This window comes from Neomonachus schauinslandi, chromosome 5 (genome assembly GCF_002201575.2).
Source record: "Neomonachus schauinslandi chromosome 5, ASM220157v2, whole genome shotgun sequence".
Taxonomy (NCBI): domain Eukaryota; kingdom Metazoa; phylum Chordata; class Mammalia; order Carnivora; family Phocidae; genus Neomonachus; species Neomonachus schauinslandi.
In genome coordinates this window covers 118,808,141-118,825,226 of record NC_058407.1, presented here as the reverse complement: position 1 = coordinate 118,825,226, position 17,086 = coordinate 118,808,141, and the positions used below count along the sequence as shown (strand labels likewise).

At 36.9% G+C, this 17,086-nt stretch overlaps 1 protein-coding gene across 3 annotated transcripts in view; it reads left to right on the top strand.

Moving 5' to 3' along the window:
* The window catches only part of PLXDC2 (plexin domain containing 2), a 469,806-nt gene that overhangs the window by 396,684 nt on the left and 56,036 nt on the right, over positions 1–17,086 (top strand). Inside the window, exon 13 of one of the 3 annotated variants that reach the window (XM_021696778.2) lies at positions 5,323–5,379. The exons of the other annotated variants lie outside the window; for them this stretch is intronic. Coding sequence (XP_021552453.1) covers positions 5,323–5,348 — 26 coding nt within the window. The 3' untranslated portion in view covers positions 5,349–5,379. Of the gene's footprint in view, positions 1–5,322; positions 5,380–17,086 lie in introns of those variants that run through there. 3 annotated transcript variants of the gene reach the window in all.

Sequence of the window (17,086 nt, the reverse complement as noted above, 5' to 3'; positions counted from 1 at the left end):
TCAATCTTATTAATTCTTTCAAGAACCAGCTCCTAGTTACATTGATCTCTTCTACTGTTCTTTTGGTTTCTATTTCATTGATTTCTGCTCTGATCTTTATTATTTCTCTTCTGCTGGGCTTAGGCTTTATTTGCTGTTCCTTCTCCAGCTCCTTTAGGTGTAGGGTTAGGTTGTGTATTTGAGACCTTTCTTGTTTCTTGAGGAAGGCTTGTATTGCTATATACTTTCCTCTTAGGACTGCCTTTGCTGCATCCCAAAGATTTTGAACAGTTGTGTTTTCATTTTCATTGGTTTCCATGAATTTTTTTAATTCTTCTTTAATTTCCTGGTTGACACATTCATTCTTTAGTAGGATGCTCTTTAGCCTCCATGGACTTGAGCTCTTTCCAACTTTCCTCTTGTGATTGAGTTCTAGTTTCAAAGCATTGTGGTCTGAAAATAGGCAGGGAATGATCCCAATCTTTTGGTACTGGTTGAGACCTGATTTGTGACCTAGGATATGATCTATTCTGGAAAATGTTCCATGGGCACTAGAGAAAAATGTGTATTCTGTTGCTTTGGGATGGAATGTTCTGAATATATCTGTGAAGTCCATTTGGTCCAGTGTGTCATTTAAAGTCTTTATTTCCTTGTTGATCTTTTGCTTAGATGATCTGTCCATTTCAATGAGGGGGCTGTTAAAGTCCCCTACTATTATTGTATTGTTGTCAATGTGCTTCTTTGATTTTGTTATTAATTGGCTTATATAATTGGCTGCTCCCATGTTAGGGGCATAGATATTTACAATTGTTAGATCTTCTTGTTGGATAGACCCTTTAAGTGTAATATAGGTCATTCCTCATCTCTTATTATAGTTTTTGGTTTAAAATCTAATTTGTCTGATCTAAGGATTGCCACCCCAGCTTTCTTTTGGTGTCCATTAGCATGGTAAATGGTTTTCCATCCCCTCACTTTCAATCTGGAGGTGTCTTTGGGTCTAAAATGAGTCTCTTCCAGACAGCATGTTGATGGGTCTTGTTTTTTTACCCAATCTGATAGCCTATGTTTTTTGATTGGGGCATTTAGCCCATTTACATTCAGGGTAACTATTGAAAGATAGGAATTTAGTGCCATTGTATTGCCTGTAAGGTGACTGTTACTGTATATTGTCTGTATTCCTTTCTGGTCTATGTTGCTTTTAGGCTCTCTCTTTTCTTAGAGGACCCCTTTCAATATTTCTTGTAGGGCTGGTTTCGTGTTGGCAAATTCCTTTAGTTTTTGTTTGTCCTGGAAGCTTTTTATCTCTCCTATTTTCAATGACAGCCTAGCTGGATATAGTATTCTTGGCTGCATATTTTTCTCATTTAGTGCTCTGAATATATTATGCCAGTCCTTTCTGGCCTGCCAGGTCTCTGTGGATAGGTCTGTTGCCAATCTAATGTTTCTACCATTGTAGGTTACAGATCTCTTCTCCTGAGCTGCTTTCAGGATTTTCTCTTTGTCTCTGAGACTTGTAAGTTTTACTATTATATGTCGGTGTGTTGATCTATTTTTATTGACTTTGAGGTGGGTTCTCTGTGCCTCCTGGATTTTCATGCCTGTTTCCTTCCCCAAATTAGGGAAGTTCTCTGCTATAATTTGCTCCATTAAACTTTCTGCCCCTCTCTTTCTTCTTCTTCTTCTGGGATCCCAATTATTCTAATATTGTTTTGTCTTATGGTATCGCTTATCTCTCGAATTCTGCCCTCATGATACAGTAGTTGTTTATCTCTCTTTTTCTCAGCTTCTTTATTTTCCATCATTTGGTCTTCTATATCACTAATTCTCTCTTCTGCCTCATTTATCCTAGCAGTTAGAGCCTCCATTCTTTATTGCACCTCATTAATAGTCTTTTTGATTTCAACTTGGTTAGATTTTAGTTCTTTTATATCTCCAGAGAGGGTTCCTCTAATATCTTCCATGCTTTCTTCAAGCCCAGCTAGTGTCTTTAAAATCATCATTCTGAACTCTAGTTCCAACATCTTACTAATGTCCTTATTGATTAGGTCCCTGGCAGTCGGTACTGCCTCTTGTTCTTTTTTTTGAGGTGAGTTTTTCCATCTTGTCATTTTGTCCAGAGGACAATAGATGAATGAGAGAACAAAATGCCAACAGGGTAACAATGACCCCAGAAAAATATACACTAAACAAATCAGAAGAGAACTGAAACCAGGGGGAAAGAAAGGGAAGGAAAGAAAAAGGAAAAGATTAAAAAAAAGAATATGATCAAGTATGATCAGGCTGGTGCATAGATCAGTGCCACACACTAGATTTGGGGCGTATTTTGGTCTGTTAGAAGAAATTGCCTCCCAAAATTTTAAAGAAAGAAAAACTTATATATGTACAAAAATAAGAGTAAATATGATGAAGGAATGGAATATAACTGTAAAGATTAAAATTATAAAAGATTTTATAAAAGAAATTGATAAGTTGGTTGAAAAAAGAAAGAAGGGGAATTAAAAAAAAGGGGGGGAGAGAATGTGATCAGGCAGGAGACTAGAACAAAGCCATACACTAGAGATTTAGGGTATATTTTGGTCTGTTAGAAGAAACTGTATCCCAAAATTTTAAAGAGGGAAAACTTATATATATACCAAAAATAAGGTTAACTACTATGAAGAGAGAGAATATGACTCTAAAAATGAAAAATAAAAAAGATTTTTTAAAAAGGGATTGATAAGATGTTGGTTGAAAAAGGGAAAAAAAAAAGAAAATTAAAAAAATTAACTTTGAAAGACTAAAGAATCATGGGAAAAAAGCCATGACTTCTATGTGCAGTATTCCCCTAGTGCTGGAGTTCTGCTGTTCTCATTGATGCTTAAGCTTGGGCTTGGCTGGCTGTTCTTGCTGATCTTCTCGGGGAGGGGCCTGTTGCCATGGTTCTCAAATGTCTTTGCTGGAGGCGGAATTGCCCGCCCTTGCCGGGGGCTAAGTAATCTGCTCGGTTTTGCTCCTGGGAGTTTTTGTTCCCTGCAAGCTTTCCATACAGCTTTGGAGGACGAGAGTGAAAATGGCCTCCGAGTCTCTGCCCCGGAGGAGCTGAGAACTCGGCGCCCCACTCCTCAGTGAGCCCCCAGAGAAAAGCAGTCAATCACTCCTGTCTACCCTGTCTCTGGCCACACTCCATGCTCACCTGGCCTGTGACCTAGCGTTTCTATCTCCAAACCCTGCAGATCCCTGTGGTGAGCTCCCGCGCTGCTCCTCCCAGGGGAAGAAGGGGAGTCTCCCCGGATCTTCCACTTGGTGGGTCCCTGCTGGAAGAGCAGTGGTCCAACTGTGCTGCGGATCACAGTTTATGGCAACCCTGAGCTGAGAGCCCACTCCTTGGCTCTTTCTCTGCAGCCGGCTTCCCCGCTCCATACCTGGGAGCTCTGCCGCACTCAGGCACCCCTTGTCTTTCTGTGACCCTGAGGGTCCTGAGACCACACTGTTCCAGCGAGGGTTCCACCCCCCCCCCCCCCCCCCCCGCTTAGCCACTGGAGCGACATCTCTCAGTGGAGCTGTCTTCTAAAAGTTCCGATTTTGTGCTCCGCTGCTCTATCACTTTCCAGTAGCAGCTGACGGAGGCCCCCTCCCCCACGGTCTGTCCTCCCGAATATTGCCTCGGATTCACTTCTCCACACGTCCTACCTTCCAGAAAGTGGTCACTTTTCTGTTCAGAGTTGCTGCTATTCTTTTCTTCGATCTCCTATTAAGTTTGTAGGTATTCAGAATGGTTTGATCCCTATCTAGCTGAATTCCTGGGACCAGATGAAATTTAGGTCTCCTACTCCTCTGCCATCTTGCTCCTCCCTGGTGTTACCTTATTTTAAAAGAGGGTAGTATGACATGAATGAAATGGAGGAGAGCTTCCCAAGAGGCTTCTGTTGTATTTGTTACATTTAAATCTTAATATGGGTAGTGGTTTCATTTCTACGCTTTCTTTTATCTTTTTTTAAATGTTCTAAATATTTAAAACAAATATTCTGTAATGCTAACAGAAAAAAAAAGGATTCCTGTGATTAAATAGTATGAGATATTCTGGACGAAAGAAAATTAAAGAAGTTTCTTTGCTAGACAGCTGTTCAAAGCTTTTAATGTTCATTTGTTTATTCATTCATTAATTCCTGCTGATTGCCTGCTAAGTGCAGAAGAGCACTGTTACAGGCTTGGGGCCATGACAAGTGAACAAGACTTAGCCAAATTCCCTGCTTTCAAGGAGCATGTATTCTAAAGAAATTTCAAGTTGGCAATAAAGTATTGGATCTGGCATTTCTCCACAATTTGGTCATAAAACTTTTCTATAATTTGCATCTCATGAATTTAATGTTTTGTGAAATACACTTTGGGAAATAGTTCCCTAGAATATTACCAATTACCCCAAGGAAGATCCTTAGTTTTGTTTAGTGCAGCAAGGAATCTGAAAACGTTGAAGATTTTCTTACTGCAGTGCATTAGAACTACCTTATGATGTTGAGAAATCAAGTGAAGTAAATGCCTGATGTAAATGGAAGACATTTTTTTCTTTTTTGTTATACTACAGAAGTTGACTGTTGGATTTTCAGATGATCATTGACATGCAGCATGTATCCCTCAGAATTCCAAAATATCACAATAAGACTTTGAAACTGTGTCTATATACTGGAACTCCTTTCATGTCTAGGGTTGTTTATAAAGCACTTTTTCTGAAAGTACAGTTAGAGCAGACCAACCTGACCAGTATTAAGATAAATGTTCCTTCAAAACAGTGCTTAAGGGAAATTACACATTACTTTTTATAACACCTTCATTAAAATAGCATGCTTTCATTGTTTTTTATCTTATGGAATTTGAAGATGCAGGGAGGATCGCCAATTTAAATCTAACTTGATTAGTTGATTAAACATGTTGAAAACAGAATTCAGAATTGTTTTCCCCTTCCCCATCCAGGTAAACATTTTTGCAAGATGGAGCTAATAATGAAAAGGATGCCTAATGTAAATGTTTTCTCACATTTATTGAGAATTTTTTTTAAAAAAAGGCAAGCTAATAAATTTTTGTAAATTGCTATGTATTGTTGCAAAGAAATTTAGCACATTCTATTTCTTGATTTAATTTCATTTAATTGGCTGTTTCTAAAAGCATTTTAATTTAGAGGTCTGTATGTTCCTGAAAAAGAGGGTGACGTTTTTTCAAAATAGTCAATATGTAGCTAGAAGCTAATGATGCTGCCTTTAGATATTGGATTACCTTAGCTCTGAGTCTTTCTGGGATATTGCTCTGGGTTGAAATAGTCAATTTTCTAGTGGCATCCACAGCTGACATGATTATACATTCACTTTCCAGGAGATTTTCCTTCATCTTTGACATGAGAGTAGAAAATGCTTCTGAGCAACTGGGCACCAAAGGCTCACCACAGGGCTCCTCATTCACAGGACCCAAACTGAGTTACAGCCAGCTAAGTCACTCTTGATGAATCTTCAGTTGTGATTTAAGTTTCCTGCTACCTTTAGAGTAGGACTCGTAGAGCTTCTGGAAGTTTCAGGCTAGTTTCTGGGTTGGAGAAGTTTTATTTGCCTTAAGGGTTGAGTGGAAATCCTAAGACCTATGAATAATCTGGAGACAAAAACGTGACAAATCTAAACAAAGAGAATGATAGCTACGGAATTCAGGCCCCCTTAGTGAGGTATAGCATTGATTGATTGTGGAATGGTGGAATACAAAGACTAAGAAGAGCCAATATAAAGATAGCATTTTATCTCCATCTCTACAACTGTCTCCAAATAGTTGGAGGAGAAAAAGAAAAAGAAGAGGAAAACAAAATCTGTACTGAGTGTTTACTATGTTCCCGGCACCATTCTAAATGCTGTCATGCATTACCTCATTTAATTCATGCCACATCCCCATGGGTTGGTCCTGTTCTTATTCTCATTTTATAGCTGAGGAAATGAAGGTACAGAAAGGTTAGGTTATCTGGCTAGTATGTGGCAGACCTGGTGTGTGACTCTATTTAATAATACAAATTCCTTAATACAGATTCCAAGTCCTCACAACCTCTCAGTATTACTGTGTTCTTCCAATACAGGTCTCCTACATCAAAATTCCAGTAGGAAATGCCACATATTCCTACACTATTATTTTTCTTGCTATAACAACTGACGATACTTTTAAGTGCTGGGAAATGAAATTTTCTTTTCCCGTGTAATGACACAGTAGTTTCCATTTTATCCTTTCTATGAAAATCACAATGTGCTGATTCTCCTGTGGAACTGAGTAGTGGTCTGGATCATGGGCATATGTTCTCCAAACTACAGGCAGCTGTGTGTCTATGTTCAAAATCTAATTTAAAATTCTTTCAAACTTCTTGGTTTCTCTGGAAATTCAGGTTTAATTCACCATGAAGGGGTTTCTAGAATGTGTTTTTTTAAATATATGTATTTCTGTGGATAGTGGTTATAAACATTTAAAATCACAACTTCTTTGGGTTTTCAAATCCTGGCAGAAGCTTACTAGAGGAGTTACATTTCTAAGGAATGACCTAGCTATATATTATAGTAGGTACAACTATTAAATGCCTTCTTTGGCATTTGATTGGGTTGCTTCCTAATGACAGTCACCACCTAAACAGAAATGTAAATGTCTTCAAGATGTGACCCGGATAAAATTATATCCAGAGCTGAAAAGAGGTTTGCAAGTTGAATCAATGGCAAGGTCCTTTAATTAAGAAGTAAAATCTTCAACCAGATTCAGCTCAACTGGGCAATTGAATTGTACCATTCTGCTACACTGCAGATGTTAAAATTATTTTAAGCTCTAAAATCCTGTGATTTGATTTTATTATTAAAAATATGTTGACTAAGGGGCACCTGGGTGGTTCAGTCGGTTAAGCATCCAACTCTTGATTTCAGCTCAGGTCATGAGTTCAGGTCACACTGGGGGTCCATGCTGATGGTGGAGCCTGCTTAAGATTCTCTCCTCCCTCTCCCTCTGCCACTCTCCCCCTCTCTTAAAAAAAAAGGTGTTGACTGAGATTGATCAAAGTACCAAAACTACATTTGCTCTTGGTTCCTCCAAATGCTCTTCTTTTTGATAAAGTGAAGTGTCTTTTTAAAAACATATTTGCATATGAGTTCTTAATTGCTAATAATAGTTAAAGTAACAGCACTCCAGAGAGCATTGATGTATTATGCGGGTGGCACTGTGCTTGTCATTTCTTCTTATTGCTAGGAATTTTGCTACACCTGGTTTCTGAAAGGCTGCTTTCTTGAGTCAGAAGGTGTGTCACCATCAAAGAGATGCTGGAATAGCTACCTTAAGCAGTTTGCAGAACATGATCAAGTTAATTCTGAGGTACAAATCTGCAAAGTGGTTGATTTCCAGGATCAAATACAGATATACTTTGAATGAGCTACTATGGAATAGTGGGTCTAAATTCTGATTCTGCTGTGTTTAGTTTTTTATTTCTGAACATATCCTGAGATTCTTCATCCAAAGATAAAATGTTAGAACATTATTCCGGTTTTTTCACTAGAATACTTCTAAGGTTATATTTTTATTACCTAGTCTGTAGTGACAGAGCAAGTGTCTAATGTTTCATTTATCATTCAAATTGTTTTTTGACTTTAATACATAAATCATCAAAGTAACATATCTTTCATTTTTCCTCCCACCTTCCCTTGCTATTTTTTTTCATCTACTTCTTTCACATAGGTCACAGCTGTAAGGAAAGGGAAACTGTTATTTCCTTTTGATGGGCTATTGAATATATTTCACTTTCTGTTTCTAAAAACTATAAAGTATCCTGACATTTGGTTTTATCCTTTGCTTTGTTTGGCTACTTTTCATGGTAGCACTAACTTTATTCTAAGCATATGTATGCCATAATTGTGAAAATGTCTTATGCTGCAGAATGTGATTTTTGAATATCCCCTAGGATTAAGAATTTCTCTCCTAAAATTTCATCCAGAGTAGTGGTTCCCAACTTTTTCTGTACATTAGAATCACCTGGTTATTCTCATCTAATTTTATTACTCCAGCTTATAAAAACCCCAGTGGTCAGACTGCTCTTCCCACCAATTAAATCTGAACCTCTGGAGCTGGGACTCAGGCATCAATATGTTTTAACCCCACAGGTGATCCCATGTAAAGTTGAGTTGTGAGCAAGTGGTCTGATGCAATGCTTCATAAATAATAAGGCGCATCAGAATCACTGGGTGAAGGGGGAATCTTGTAAAATGCATTCTTTGCTATAGGCATTTTAGGATAGAACCCAAACCTTGGCATTGCATTTACAACAAGCTCTCAAACTATGCAGACACCACCAGTTCACAGACCACACTTTGAGTATCAGGAGTTGAGTAAATTCTTGATTTCTTTATGCCAGAGTCCCCCAAACAAGAATGACATGTCTTACTCTGAATCTATGCATTGGTCCTCACCTGTACCTCATGACTCCCATAAAACAACATTTTAATTGATGACAACAACAAATTATCTCTGTCTCCATATAAAGAATGCATCTTGCTCAGCAGAGATAGGGGACCCTAAAGCATTATGTCTGTTATGTCATTAATAGAAAATTAGTCCATTTTAGTTATTGCAAAATTATTTTAGTAAAGACCATTACACTTTCTGTATTTCATTGAACCATATGAAATTGCTGGGTTTTTGTTTTTTGGGTTTTTTTTACCAAATTTGACCTACAAAAATTGCAATCTCAGTGTTCAATCTAATAGTTTTAAAAAAAATCATTATCCAGCATAGGAAAAGAAAGAGAAAATCACTTTGGAATATAGTTTTTCCCCTTTATGTTGATTTGTAGGTAAGAATTATAGAGTTTGTGCTGATGATAGGATGTGGAACAAAATGATGTAACAGAACCTCTCAGGAAACACACACATACATGGATTTCAAGAGGTAGCTCCAAATACACTTTCCATTTGCCATTGGCAAAATGTTTTACTACATATCTTTCTCTGATCAATACCTCCCTTCTTTTCTGTGCTCATCTCCTAAATAATTTTCTATCTGCCCTCTTTTTGTCAGACACCTAGCCTTGGGAATCTCCTGTTAGAAGAAATAAACTCCCATATACCATTATATTTTGGAACCTGTGATTTATGAGAGGCCTCAGGAGCAATTTTTTTTGTTACCCAATATTTCTTGTTACCCTTCCTGGGGCAAACATGTGTAAAGTTATTATAATTTTTTAGTATGACATATCTAGTGATCATAGTTAATTGCCTTGTGCTATTAAAATAATATACACGTCACTAGAAAATTAAATTTTATGTTGATTTAATTAGACTTGATTTCATTTATTGAGGAAACATTTCTTACACCACTATATGCCTGGCCCATTGGTAAATGATGGAGATACAAAGGTAAACAAGGGCTGCTACCTGCCATAAAGAAACAAGTGTACTAGTGGGATGACATAAAGAAACTAACCAATAATTAAATGTGGTGTGAAAAGTACAATGATAGACTCAGGAAAAACTATGAAGGCAGAGAAAAGTCATCTAAACAAAACTGAAATAATAAGAAAGATTCTCAGAAGAGATACTTGATCTAAGTTTTGAAGTATACATAGGATTTGTGCAGAAAAGGAACAGAAGAATGACATTTCAGTGGAGGGATCAGCAAAGACAGAAGTTCAGTAGCCTGAGACATCAAGATCTATTTGGGTAACCAAAGAGTCACCACATTTTATTTGGCTAGGGTAAAGATGTACACAGGTGGTGGTGGATGGTGAGGTTGAGAGATAAGTAGGGGCTTTAGCACTCATAGCCTTTTATGCCAGGCAAGGGAGTTTATTAACTTTATCCAAAGACACTGGGAGCCATTGACATCATTTAGACAGGAGAGTGCCATGAAAAGTTTTACATGTTTAGTAGGTCATTCTTGAGGGATTGTGGGGAACAGAGGGGAAAGGAGTAAGCCTGAGGCCACGAAAACTACTTAAGAGATTGTACTAGCAATCCATAAAAGAAAGGCTGAGAGGCCAGAGTAGTGGCTGACAGTAGGAATAAAGAAGAGAAACTGGACATGAAAAGTACTTTTTAATGAAGTGAAACTACATAACTAATATCTGATTGGATGTGTGATTTATGTGATAGAAATTGACCAAGATGGCTGACAGGACTTGAGCTTAGTTATCTGGATGTGTGATGATACTGTTTAACACGGGTTACCAGAAGAGGACAGGTTGTGGGGGGAGGCAATGAATTTAATTTGAGCTTACTGACTTTGAAGTATCTGTGGACCATCCAAATGAAGATGTCCAGTTGGAATTTTTCGATGCAAATCTGAAATTTACTTGAGAAATACAAGCAAAAGATATAAATTTAGGCATCATCAGCATAGAAATGACAGTTGAAGTTATGAGAGAATGAGATCACAGAAGGATTGTATAAAAATGAGAAGAGCACAGAACTAAATGGAGAACACTAAGTTTTGTTTAGAAAACTGCAAAGAGAGTTAAAGAGGTAGCAAGAAAACTAGTATATTTTGCTATCACAGAAACCAAAGAGAAGAACATTTTAAGGAGGAAGTAGTAAACAATGTCAATGCTATAGACAGGCTGAGAGAGAGAAAGAAAGAAAGGAAGAAAGAAAGAAAGGGAGGGAGGAAGGAAGGAAGGAAGAAAGAAAAAAAGAGGAAGGAAGGAAGGAAAGGAAGGAAGGAAGGGAGAGAGAGAAAGAAAGAAAGGTAAAAAAAAAAATAGAAAAGTGACCATTAATTTAGGTAATATGTTAGCATTTGTTGGACAGTTCTACACTCCACACTAATACAATTCCCAGATAGAATTTGAGAAGTCCATGGGCAAAAAGGAAATTGAAGTCAACAGGGACAGGCGACTTTTTCGAAATGTTCAGTGAAAAGGAAAGTAGTGATTTCTGTTGTTAATGATGTCATTTTATTCTAGGAGCTATTTACATGTTATAGATGTTGAGTACAAAGAAGACATAAAGAAAGGAATTAAAAGATGACCAAGAGTGTTTTCATACATCAACAAGTAGGAATGAGTCAGTCAACATGGATGAGAGGAGATGGGTGGGAGGGAGAAGTTGAGGGAATTTCATCTGAGCTTCCTGCTTTTTCAGTGTAGTAGGAGAAAAAGTAGTATGGGGAGAGTAAGTGTGAGAGGTCAGAGTATGGTGTCTAGGAGTTGAGAGAACCCATAAAACATTTCCAAGGGGAATGGAACAAGAGGCCTTCTATTAATGTGTAAAGGGCCTGCCAAAGTGTATTTGGAGCCCACTAACCTTGGCGACCGTTCTTAAGGTTTTGTGACTTAAATACTAAATTTTTTCATGTGTGCTTCAATTGCCAAAGCTTATTTCTCATGTAATATGCTGATCTAGTTGAAGAAGGAAGGAAGGAAGGAAAGAAGGAGGGAAGGAAGGGAGGGAGGGAGGAAGGAGAAGGGAGGGAGGGAGAAAAGAAGACAGATGGAGAGAAAAGATATGCTATTTTTAAAAAGACTTAATGATTAAAGTAGTTTAATCCATTAGATAGTAAATTTATTTTAATCTTTTTCACAGGTAGATTTTCAATTACTTACTATTCCATTAAGACTAATTTTCACCTTAGTTTTATTCTAGCTTAAGTAATACCGTGTTAAGATTTTAAATGTACCGTGGGTAGTAAGGACAGGAGTCCTTATTTAACATTGATTCATAATAGTGCTGTAAGTTTCTATGACCAAATGTTATTATTTCAGTTACAATAATGAATTAACAATTTGTTTGATAAAAAGTGACTTTAACATATATTAACATTAAGTACAACAATCACTAAAGAAAATGTACAAAAAATGTAGAGCTAAATTTAAATGGAATTCTAAGAAATATTTGTTTAGGTTGAAGAAGACAAGAGAGGAGGAGAAATGGATCACATAATGGATGGACACAAAGAAGAAAAATAGAAAAAAAATCAAATCCAGCCCTACCAATAATTATACTAAATGTAAATAGAATAAACACTCCAATATGGTGATTAACATAACATAATAATAATAAAAAAAAGCATAGATTATCAGACTAACTTTTTAAAAAAGCAAGAGCCTCAATGAGGTACCATTTTACACCCATGTCAAAATCTAAAACTAAAAAGACAGAACACTAATACTGATGAGGATATGGTGCATCAGAAGTCTTTTACATTGCTAATCAGTGCGGTATAGTACAATCCATTTGGAAAAGTGACAGTTCTATAAAAGCTAAACATATATCTTCCTTTTGATCCAAAAATTCCACTTCTATGTATTTATCCAAGAGAAAACATATCCACAAAAATATTTACAAGAATATTTATAGCAACTTTATTCATCATTGCCAATAACTGAAAACAGTCCAGATGTTTGGCAATAGAAAAATAAACAAATTGAGTATTCATACAGTGGACTACTATTTAGCACAAATAAAGAACAAACCAGTGATACATGCAAAACATCATGTTAGGTAAAAAGAACCAGGCACTACAGAGTACAGACAGTATGATTTAGTTTGTATGAAATTCAATACAGGCGAAACTAATCTACTATAATAGAAATCAGCTTAGTGGGTGCCCATCATGGGGTGGGGTGTGATGTGGTTAGAATTGACTAGAAAGGGGAAAAGGGAACTTTCTGGGGACATGGAAATTATTAAAATGTGTTATATTGTACACTTAAGATCTGTGCTTTTCGAGGCTGCAAGTTTTATCTCCTTTAAAAGAGAAGAGAGAGATTTTAACGTGTTGCTCATAAACTAGATACAGTTTTTTGAAAAATCTCATGAACAAATTCTTCCAAGCCTCTTGAAATTCTTGACTAAAGAAAGGAAAAAGGCATATCTTTAGCAAACCAGCTTCTCAAATTAGTAGACATAAAATTTAACACTCCTGATTATGTGATTCATGTTTTGCTTTAAATTATTCTTAGAACCTTCCCAGGTAGTTGCTAATAATGATAAAATTATCTAGAAATGATTGGGCTGTTTCTGTATACCAGGTACTTTTCTAAGGGTTTTGTATGTTATCTCATTTAATCTTTAAAGAAAGTACTGCTTTGAAAAAGTACTATTATAATCCCGTTTTACACCCGAGGCAGTGGAAGCCCTGGGATTTATGTAATCTGTCTAGGGTCACATGGTTGGTAAGGAACGCAGCTGGGCTTTACCACCAATGATCTGGTGTCAGAGCATATGCTGTGCTTTCCAATGCCATGCTGACTGCAGGAGGATTGCTCCAAATGTTGCAGTCAGCTATGAAGCCATTTGTCTGCCATTCTCCCACTGTTGAAACTATCCAGCTTCTCAGCGAACAGAAGCAGCATCAACTGCCACATCAACGTCAGAATGAGCATGGTGGTTCCTGTACCCCCAACACTTTAAGACCAAGGTCCTTGCAACTGTAAAACTCCTGGGAGTACCACGTACCACTTTGTGGGGCCATTTTACAAAGCTTATTTGGTGGAAAAGATTAGGATGAGACTAGTGCTCACCTCCCGGACTGACCATGTTATATCCCACATTCAACCTGTGGAACTTTATATTTCAGGAGACTTGATATTCCAGGATCTAGGGGCAGGCAATTATGATAATAACACAATTTCTCTCTTCTCAAGCAGGCTACCTGATTCTGTCCCTGCTAGGGGTATTATCTGAGCCAAGTGAAATATAAATATTCTGCAAAACTGGCTCTCAGTGGTTTTAACATTTTCTTCCTACCTTTGACACATGGGCACTTTTTATTAGCTCTGGTAACACAAATTAAAATGAAATTCCAGACCCAACCCAATTTTTTTTCGAGTTTCTGATTCTGTCTCGGTATGATGCATAGCACATACATGTCATCCTGCCCATTTACCCTCCTGGAGGACTGTATATATCAAACCACAACGAATAACAAAAGGGTCATATGGTTGTTGAGAACATGAAGGACTAAGGTTTTAATTCTAAGGCACACACACAGGCCAAAATGATATCTTTAGCAACTAAATTAAGTTATGCTTTCTTAGGAAACCCAAAGGTTTTCATTAATATTGAGCATAAAATCAAATGTCAAAGAACTTGGGATTGATTTAATAATATTGATCTAATATTCAGCACTTTTCAAAACAAGTTGCTTATGGATAGTCACTAGAAGGTTGATTTTATTTAGATAGTTTATTGCACCTCAGCAGCTGGGCTCTTTGTTTTTCAAATAATGGCTGCAGGTTCTATCTTGCATGGCCCATGGCCCAGCTCCTGCTGTGGTCTGGGGATAGATTAAAGGGCCTTTTTGGCCTGTTTTCCTAATGGTGGGTATACAGTGTGAGATAGAGCTTGATCTCTCCACTGGAAAAACTATTTATGAGATAGATGCCCTTGGGTTCATGCACTTCAGCTTCAGTGAGAGACTGGATCCAATTTCCTTGAATAATTTCAAGAAGGCCTGGTATTGACCTGACAATGCAGCCATGATTAAGAGGAGTGGAAATACTAAGGGTCTATATTAGCTAAGTGGTTGGGACACACGTTTGCCATTCCCCACTGATAGAAGCAAGGTGAAGAGGGTTCTTCCTCCATGTTGAGAAAACCTGGTGAATTTGGTAGGGAAGTAAACACTCATTATGATACTCATAGTTTTGTGTATAAATGACCTGTCAACATAAGTGACTTCATTCGGGAATGGATTGGATTAAATAGTATGAGGAGTCACTCTGTTCTGTACCCCCCAATCTTAAAAGTACTTTCATCAATCTTATTTTTGGTATTTCATATTCACTGTGAATATATTCAGTAAGAAAACTCTACATTTTTTCTGTACTTTAAAACCCTGATTTCTTAACCCTTGCAAGGGCTTGGCATGAAATTAAAAGAGAAACAATTTCTGTGAAACTCTTCAGTTTAATATTTGGATGGGCAATTTAGGTGCTAAGATCCCTTTTCTTTGGATTATTTTGTAGAAGTAGAGACACATTTTATTTTTCAAAAATAAATTTTAAATATATTTTTAGGAGGAGGAGACAACTGTATACAAAAACACCTTTGGATAGAAAGCTAATGTTAAGAAAAGTTTTAAAAGTTAAGTCTTACAAAGATCTTGGTTACCGAAAATATTAGATGCATACGTAGACTACTTTTAAAAAGTAGTACATACGTGGGGCGCCTACGTGGCTCAGTGGGTTAGGCATCCGACTCTTGATTTTGTCTCAGGTTCGTAAGATCGAGCCCCACATAAGGCTCTGTGCTCAATGGGGAGTCTGCTTAAGATTCTCTCTCTCCCCGCCCTCTGCCCCTTCCCCACTCTTCCTCTCTCCCTCCTTCTCTCTCTCTCTCAAATAAATAAATCTTTAAAAAAAAAAAAAGTAGTACATACACAAAGAAGTGAAAAATGATAATGGATTATTCCACAGATTTACTTTGGGTCTTATGGCAGTTATAAGCACTGTAAATCCCCTCTTTTTAGATGCTCACACATATGCCTACACTAAAGCACCAATCACATAATGAAGCTAGAAGCGGGCTGGGTGTGGTGACTGCTATCCAAAATCCCTCATTTTGATGGAATCAAGCATTTTTAAAAAAAAAATATGATTTCACAGAAATTTTATTTAGCTTCATTTTTCTAAGATGAAAGGTAACGGATTATTGTTAAAAAAAGGATTGTCATCCCCTAAGCTCTTTTAGCCCAGAATGTTTTATATGTTTCCCTGAATGAAATTTCACAGCTGCCCTGTTGCAGCCCAGGCTGCAAAAGTGAAGCTGGGCCAGCTGTCCCTGCCAGATATTGTTCTCACCATACATAATGCACTTAGCAGGGGTTTGTGCACCCATTTTAACATCTTTTCACAGTATTTACCCTAATCCTTCCAATGGAGATCATAATGTGCATTATGAATGTATTGTCACAGTGACACATATTGTGGATCAGGTATAGCTTATATAATAGTCCCAAGGGACCCTTAATACCTGAATAATATTGACAGATTGGCAAGCATCAAAAAAATACAAACACCAAAAAAATTCTGAATGAAGTCAAGGTCATGATCATGGATGTAGAAATTCAAAAGCACTAAGAGGAAAAATAGATGAGCTACAGAATGAGATCAGTTACAAGGGAAACTTCCAAAGGAAAGTCAATTTAACTAAAAATTTTATCACTTGATTTTCTTCCATGACATGCTTTAGGTTGTAAATGGGTTAGATAATATTCCACAGGGAAAGTCATGTGTCTGTGTGTGTTTTTAATCCAAGACTGGAACACTAACATTGTAAGCATTCATAGTTTAACTTCATTCTGAAGCTTTAAAAAGAACACTTTGACATCACGTGTATAAGATTTATGAATTTTGCACAGATTTGTGCAAGACTTTGTCCAACCCATGAGCCTCTTGGTCCCCCAAAGGATATTAATACATTGTGGAATTTATGGGCTGTAGTGTTTCATTTTAAAGCCAAGAGAAGAGTTAGTTCTAAAGTGAATAAAATTTCAGACAAGGGGTATTTCTATTTTAGTTTTACTTTATTTCTGGACTTTAGTTACTGGCAAGATTTAATAGTGGGTACAGATCATTTTAGCAATGTATTAAAATCTTTTTAACATATTGAAGAACTATACTTCTAAATACCAAATATCAGTGCCACCTGATATTCTGATGTAAATCCTGAGAAAAACATCAGTCATATAAAGAGCAAGGAGAGGTAGAGGTTTAAAATCAGACACAACACTTTGAAGAAACAACCTGTCAAATTTTTTTTCCTTCTTTCTCTTCCTTCTTCTATTTCCTTCTATCTTTCATCTTTCCTCTTGTCAATAGGTCATAAACTTTTCTTGGAGTGCAGCAAATGAAACACATTTGCATGAGGTCTTGAATATTTTTCATATGTATTTAAAATGCCTTTTAAAAATCTGTTGTCTTTACTATCATGGTAGCTAAAACTTACCCCAAAATAGCAGATTTCTTAGATAAATTTGACAATTTTTATAGCCTTTTCTATGTCTAAATATTGATCTGCATTTTATAAAGTACTAAAAAGTAGGAACTCATGGGTCATTCAGTGGGTCAGAGGAGAGTATATTATCTTTGATACTATTGATTTTCCGTGTTTCATTTATGTTTTAAAATCTGTCTTAAACAGAG